At 40.2% G+C, this 7602-nt stretch overlaps 1 protein-coding gene across 1 annotated transcript in view; it reads right to left on the reverse strand.

Annotated features, from left to right (window-relative positions):
* Positions 1–3187: 3187 nt before the first annotated feature.
* susd6 (sushi domain containing 6) overlaps positions 3188–7602 on the reverse strand; it is a 30051-nt gene continuing 25636 nt past the window's right edge. Inside the window, exons 4-7 of the mRNA XM_014015429.1 lie at positions 5348–5542; positions 5109–5247; positions 4170–4636; positions 3188–3542 (exon numbers count right to left, since the gene is read on the reverse strand). Of these exons, the coding sequence (XP_013870883.1) occupies positions 3517–3542; positions 4170–4636; positions 5109–5247; positions 5348–5542 (827 nt within the window). The 3' untranslated portion in view covers positions 3188–3516. The remainder of the gene's footprint in view (positions 3543–4169; positions 4637–5108; positions 5248–5347; positions 5543–7602) is intronic.

Raw genomic sequence — 7602 nt, forward strand, 5'->3', positions numbered from 1 at the left:
AGAACACGGAAAAGACCGAAGGTTGCCGAAAGTGACCAGTTAATCTGTGTGGTTCCTGATTCTGTCCACTAGGCGTCACCCTGACTTTACAGCTTTGTAACACAACTGAAAGTAAATTAAAATTACTTTTATGCTTTTATTGGCTGTAAGAAATAAAGTTAGTGCCCTTTAGACAACGTCCAGTAAGTCATAAATTATAGTAAATGATTTGTTCTTCCTTGTTAGAGAGTAAATGTTTGACCTAAATGTATGAATTTATCTTAATATACCCAATAAAGATGTTCCATGATAATGAAAACACACCTAAATGTGTTGCACATCTATAAGTTACATTATTGTTAGTTTTACATGTAAACTGGTCCTGGATTAGATTAATCAAGTGAAGACATGATTCAGATCTGTACAGGCTGATTCCAAAGAAAAATGAATCATCTTCTTGTAACGCCCACGAGCAGATGAGCTGAGTGACACAGTAAAGACATGGACTGAAGAGAAAACCAGATTATTTCCCTTCCATTGACTTGAGTAAATTCACACCATTTTCCACATTTAAAAGGAAGCTTTAATTAGAAAGTTATATACACACTGTAAAATTAAATTAAACTTTATACAAATATTAAATTACTATCTTCACACCCACTGTAATGTACAAAGAAAAAAACAAGCTTAAAGCGTTGAAATTAAGAATCGGGATGTGTTTAACATGTTTTTTTTTGTGTGTGTGGGGGATAAACACCGTACAACAGTGCTTCTGATAGTCTTCTTTTTTTCAATCCCATTATAATAAAATGCCTTGTACCAAAACAAAGAAACAAATTCAAGAAATAATGAAATATAGGTGCTGAACAGGTTCATCATCAGCATCACAATCACCACAGCAGCTGGGAGAGCTGGGAGAGCTGGGCCAGGACAAAAAAAAAAGGATAGACATTCGTTAAGTCCACAACAAAAGGTCAACTCATTAATAAAAATAAAAACTGTTTTATGCATAGAATAGAAAAAGAACAGAGTAAGGCCATCAGGAAAACAAAATGTTGGACTAAAGCAACCAATTTGGAGGCGATTATACAAGAAAAGAAAATACAAGTTTAAGGCAYCATTCTGTTTACATGAACAATGCAGCCACTAACAATGACAGACTAATTTCAAATATAACTTAGGTTTTTTTTAATATATAACTTTTTCTTCCTGTTTTTTGTTCCAAAGCAGTTGAGCTTGAAAAGTCTGGGAGTCCTGCTGTTTCAGGGTGACAACTCCCCGAGGGATTAAAACATTTCTCTTAAATCTAGAGGAGCGACTGAATGTGAAGTGAACAGAGGGATATTTCAAAAGAAGAAAAAAAAAATTTTTTTCACTGCAACCAGTTGCAGTTTATTTCCACAACTCAAAAAAACAAAAACAAAAACAAAAAAAAAACCTGAAGAAGCTTCAGTTTATTATAAAAATGGGTGTGAGCGATTTCCTTCAGAGCAGGAAATATGTTGTTCTAACTCAAGCGCAGATGAATAATACACATAAACACACACATTGTGTAGTGAATTCAATGTGGGAAGTAAAGCTGCTTTGCTCTCATGACTGATTTATTGTTGGGAGGATATTTTCCTACGCTGAGACCAGCCTCTGATCAGCAAACAGGCAAACCAGGAACTGGCTGTTTGGATACGAGGACGGTTCCTCCTGTCCGGCTACACAAGATGCACACATATTCACTCACAATCTGCAACTCAAAGCAAACAGGAGTCACACACACAAAACAAAACAAAACAAAGCAGGAAGATAAARAAACAAAGAACTGTAAAGTTTAGTCGTGTGCCTGATCCCCACGCTGACGTGTTTGTGTGTAGGACGCTGCAGCTCGGACATCAGTCAGCTCCACTCAGGAGGCAGAAGAAGCTCCTGGACATGGTTTCAGCCGGCAGCAAAACAAGCAGGTCTTTTTGTTGTGATATGGTGCTTGATGAAGAGACAGGGGCTGAAGGAGCCAATGAGGAGGCTTCATGCTGAGCTGTGACCGGGGGTGGGGGTCGACTGAAAACATGCAGCAGAGGACCGCGAAAACTCACCAAACTTCTTTTTTTTTCCTCCAAGCACAGCGGGAAGACGACTGTAACTCCACAGCATCAGAAGCCAAACAAATCACAAGTGAATTCTTTCTGTTGTGTTGTTTTTTTGTGTACGTGTTGCTGTGCAGAGAACAACGTGTAGTTTTCTCTGAGCAGTACTTGTACACATTTCTACACTGAAGAGCTGCATGGTAACCTGTCAGACACAACCTTGAACAGGTGGGTTTGAATGTTTGTTGCAGGATATTCTTTGACTCAGGTCCTTTCAGAGACAGAGTCAAACATCCAGCCTGGACAGACAGAGGTCACACTCAGGAGCAGTCTGGACTTTTAGTTTGCCTCGTCTGAGTGCCGGGCCATCCTGGGCCTCATCAAAGGGATCCATGATTAGTTCTAACATTAGACTTTATTTCCTAAATATATATTTTAACTGTAAAATAAAGACTGTAAAATTACTGTAGGATGTTTAGTTTTTATCATTTTTAAACTAAAAGTTAAAAAATATATTTTAACACGGARGGAGCCATTTTATTTSCACACAAAGCATTCTGGGTAAATGATGACGTGGATAGGTCCTCMGTGCGAGGCTGCTAGCGAGCTATATCCACCCTGAAGGTTAATCTTGGACAATATCTGATGATCGACTCTTTTAAATGAAACCAGAGAGCGTTGACAGAGAGGAGAAGGTAGAAATGACTCAGCCTGGAACTGAAAATATGGATGGAGGACAACAGGTTAGCTTGTTTGTCGCGCTAGCACCGAGCTAATACATATAAGGCAATATAGCGTCGGCGCTAGCACAAAGGCTAACAGGCTAATCTGAGGTTGTTCTTCCATGAAGCAGCTCTGTTGTCCTCCATCCATATTTTCAGTTCCAGGCTGAGTCATTTCTACCTTCTCCTCTCTGTCAACGCTCTCTGGTTTCATTTAAAAGAGTCGATCATCAGATATTGTCCAAGATTAACCTTCAGGGTGGATATAGCTCGCTAGCAGCCTCGCACCGAGGACCTATCCACGTCATCATTTACCCAGAATGCTTTGTGTGMAAATAAAATGGCCCCGTCTGTGTTAAAATATATTTTTAAACTTTTAGTTTAAAAATGATAAAAACTGAACATCCTACAGTATTTTTACAGTCTTTATTTTACACTTTTTATTTTTACTGTCTGAGGTCACAGCAGCCAGGATGTTAGTTAGGTCTGTACAGGGTCAGTTTGCCTCTGTGAGTCCAGTCTGTGGGTCCTGCAGCGGTCCATCATGTCTCAGGTCTCAGTTCTGGTCCTGGATGTGGGCTCTGCTCTGACAGGAGGAGGCAGGTGAGGAAATGGACACAGCTCTGGTCACTTCTCGGCCTGTAGGAGGGGAGAGTGGGTCCACGGCCACAGTCAGTTCTGGACAGCAGTGAGAGGAGGAGGAGGAGGAGGAGGAGGAGGTGATAAGAGAGCAGCAGGCTTCATGCTTCCTTCAACAGGGGAATATCTGCAGGACAAACAGTCACATGATCAGAAACATACAGATCAATAAATGTTGTGTCAAACAGTTTCATGTGAACCTGCCTCTTCACTGTCTAAACTCTAAATAAGGTGGAACTGCAACACTTATTGCAACTCCACAAGCCCCTCTTTCACTACAGTCCTGAGGTGTCTCAGATCAACTCGTTTCGAGGCTGTCTCTTTAATCTGCACTTTAAACACCTGTACAGCTGCGCAGAAACCTTTTATTTACAATTTAATTAAAAGATGTGAGTCTGACCCAGAACCAGAGTCTGACCCAGAACCAGAGGAGAATGAAGACCACTAAATAACAGTTAAGTCCAGACCTTATTTAGTAGTTCTGTCACAAACACTGTGATGTAATAACTCAGAAAACATCATAAAAACAGAGAAAACTGAACCAGTTTAACAATAAGAACAAACAGGATATAAAGTTTTCTTAGCAGCACCAGGAGAAACTAAATGAATCTGTTCTGCTCTACTAGAGACTCCACAATAAAACACGTTTAATGGTTAAAACAGTGGAGTTAGGAGGATAAAAGTTTCTCCTCCTGGTTTATTTAATACATCTAACAGGAATAAAGTCACCAGTCTTCATGTTGTTTCATCTTACCATCAGAGAAGTCGTCTGTGGAGGTGACAGAGAGCAGACTGTGCTGGTCGCTGCTCTCAGAGTCTCTGCGGAGAGGGAGGGGGGCTGCACACGCACCACCTGGGTGCTCTCTAGCCCACGATGATGAAGAGGAGGAGGAGGAGGAGGAGGAGGGCACCTGATGAACCAGCACCATCTCTGCATGACGGCCAGAGGAGGAGGAGGAGGAGGAGGTTGATGGGAGACAGAAGTCAAAGTCTCTGTGGGGGCGGGCTCTGCTGGAGCTGTGGCCTCCCGCGGCCCCCTGAGGAAGCCCCTCAGAAAGCACGATGGGGACTCTGGACTCTGGAGGAGCTGCAGGAGGAGGTGGGGAGGGACCGCTGCAGGGTCCACTGCTTCCATATACAGCCTCTTCATAAGAGGGCAGCGTGACTTGAACCCCCTCCACCATGATGGAGCTGGACTGACCTGAGACCCCCTGCTCCCTCCTAAAGAACAGAGACAGACAGGTGGCAAAGACCACAAACCATGCATCAGTTCTGTATGACGTCATTAAACATGGACTACTTTTAAATCTTTGTTCTCAATTCTCAGAACAAAAGAGACACATCCTACAGATTAGAACCACAACAAGGACCTGGAGTTTAATTAACAGGTGAAGAAATCAGAAACAAAAAACAAAATAGAGCTTGAACTTGTGTTAGTTTGTCACACAATCACATGTTTTCTCAAGAGTTTCAGCTACAAAAACTATCTGCTGAGTTAGTGAAGGACCAAAACATCTTGTTTCAGTAAGACAGAAGCTTTTAGAAGGAATAAACACTTTACAAACATTTAGAAAATGAGGAAGTTGGACCTGAAATGATCTAATGACTGTGTGTTATGATAACAAACACTGTTAAGAGTCTCCATTAATCTGAGATAAAATAAACCGTATCCAGAGTTGTGTAAGTATCATACCTGTTGTGATGGAAGGACTTGAGTTTTGGCTGCACCAGAACAAACAGCACCACTAACAGCAGGATGAGGGCCACAGAGCTAGCTGTGGACGCCACAATAGACAGAGCTGGGATACCGAGCGGGGAGCTAGGCTCTTTGTCTGAGGGGTACACACAGACACAAACTTTAGTAAATATGTGGCTCAAATCGTGTTGTTATATTAAAAAATAAACACACAAAATGAAGCCGAGGTGACAAACCTTCAACCAGTCTGCAGCTGCTCTGCATGGGACGGTCCCATTCACCGTTAATACAAGTGCGAAAGTTGTAGTCTCCTTTCAGAGCGTAGCCCTCGTCACAGAAGTACTCGATGACCGTCCCGTGGCTGAGGCTCTGGCAGCGAGGAGAGCGGCAGCGGTAACCCCCGTTCTCCGGTTCCGTGGGTGGTGGACACACTGCAGAGAAGAGGAGAAGGGAGGATTGTTGTTGTCGTCATCGTGCAGAGAAAAATCTGTTCATCATTTCTGCCTGTGGGGAGGTTTCAGTGTTTCCTGCTAGCTCTGAAGGACAAAGCTTTCTGTTGGTGTGATCCTACTGTGAAGCACTGCAGGCATGTTTCAGTGCTCTGATGTGAATCAMACACAAAACATCACAAGTTTATTTATAAAATGTGTCACAAAACAGAAACTTTTTTCCCTCCAAGTAAAGGTAAAAAATAAAAATAGAGAATTTGCATTTCCTGCAAAAACGAGGTGAATGCTTAATGCTGAAAGATTTTTACTGAATATCTAAAAATGCTTAAACTAGCTTAAAAAGCTTAAAAAGTAGCTGTAATAGATGAATCTAGCACAAACGACGAAGAGCACCTACTTGTTAAATTAAGCAGTGCGAAGCTGAGATTATCATAAAAAGATGAATTTGGCTGAAAAAAGATCAAATTAGAAAAAAAAAACAGCCAAAAGATGCAGAAAAAAGTTCAAATTAGCAGAAGAATAGCATAAATACGACAGAGTATTTGAGCCACACAATAAGATTTTATAATTTTTTAAAATTACGAGAATAAAGTCATAATATTATGACAAAGTCGTATGGAAATAAAGTCATAATATTGTAGGGTCACCCCGAGGGGGATTACACATGTCCACCTTTCTTTGACCCTGGTCTCAGAAGACCTCCCTCAAAAGAGACATTTTATTTTCTTCAATCAAGGTAATAAACAAAATAATATTGTTCTTTATATTTTTGTTTAACTAAACATTATTATCAATTTATAAATCAAACGTCTGATGAGAAGCTTTTACTTTGAAGAGAAGACTGAATCGGATCTGACTCTCTCCTTCGGACCTGACGCAGATTTTCGGAGAGGCTGAAAAATGAAAACACTGGAAGTTTTACTGGAAGTAAGGAACCTGACCGGAGTTTCTTGCTGACCTGGTGAATTCTTCCTAAACACTTAACCTGATGGTGAAGATGCCTCCAGGTAAAAGCTGAATGTTTTGACTAAGTGGATCAGAGTTCAGGCTGACGTGTCGCAGAGACTCGAGTTCATTCTGGTTTCCTCACATTTTGATAACTTAAACGTTAGGGCTAACATCCTCCTTTCCTTCTATCTCTTAAACTTAAACATTGCCATCTAAGTTTAATGTACCTGCAAACATCTGGTTTATTAAGACCTTAAACCTGAAGTTCTGCTGTTTCTGTTAATTTTTAATTTTAACAGTTAATTAGTGCGGACGTGTACCTGTTTTTGTTGATGCTTTAACTCAACAAAATTTGATTCTTCACAATAAGTTGTATATAAATGATTTATTTTGATTCTATAAATAAATGATCTCATTTACGGCTGAATCAACTTGAATTCTCTGACTAAAGTCTGACTCATTAGTGTGGTCTCATGTTTACACAGAGAGGGTGTTTATTTCCTTAAACAGAAGAACCCATGAATTTCCTCATAACAGTGGTTATAAGAAGTGTAGTTGTACCAACCTCTACAATATTATGTGAATAAAGTTGCAACACTATGAGAATAAAGTCATAATATTCTAAAATTAAAGTCGTATACTAGTCTATACCCTTTACACAAAAAAGCCTGCAGTTATCTGCATTAAAATGAGGAACGTTGAGCAACTTGTCAAGTTGTTTTTTATTGCTTAAAATAAATAGTTAATCTTTTAGCACATTAGCATCAAATTATCAGTAGCAGGACTTAGAAATTGTGCAAACGACTATAAACTGAAGCTGTATTGTAATTAATGGATGCACTGATGGATTTAGTCGTCACYTAGCTAATTTGGATGAAATCATTAATCTAACAGTGACACGAGTCATCATGGACGACTTTATAAATACAGACACATGGCTGTACACGGCAGGGGTGGAAAATAAGCAGGAAATGAGGAATGGAAAATGGACACGTCGTGTAATATTATGACTTTTTTTCTCGTAATAGTACGACTTTATTCTCGTAATAGTACGACTTTATTCTCGTAATAGTACGACTTTATTCTCGTAATAG

The sequence above is a fragment of the Austrofundulus limnaeus genome, unplaced genomic scaffold, assembly GCF_001266775.1.
Source record: "Austrofundulus limnaeus strain Quisiro unplaced genomic scaffold, Austrofundulus_limnaeus-1.0 Scaffold129, whole genome shotgun sequence".
NCBI lineage: Eukaryota > Metazoa > Chordata > Actinopteri > Cyprinodontiformes > Rivulidae > Austrofundulus > Austrofundulus limnaeus.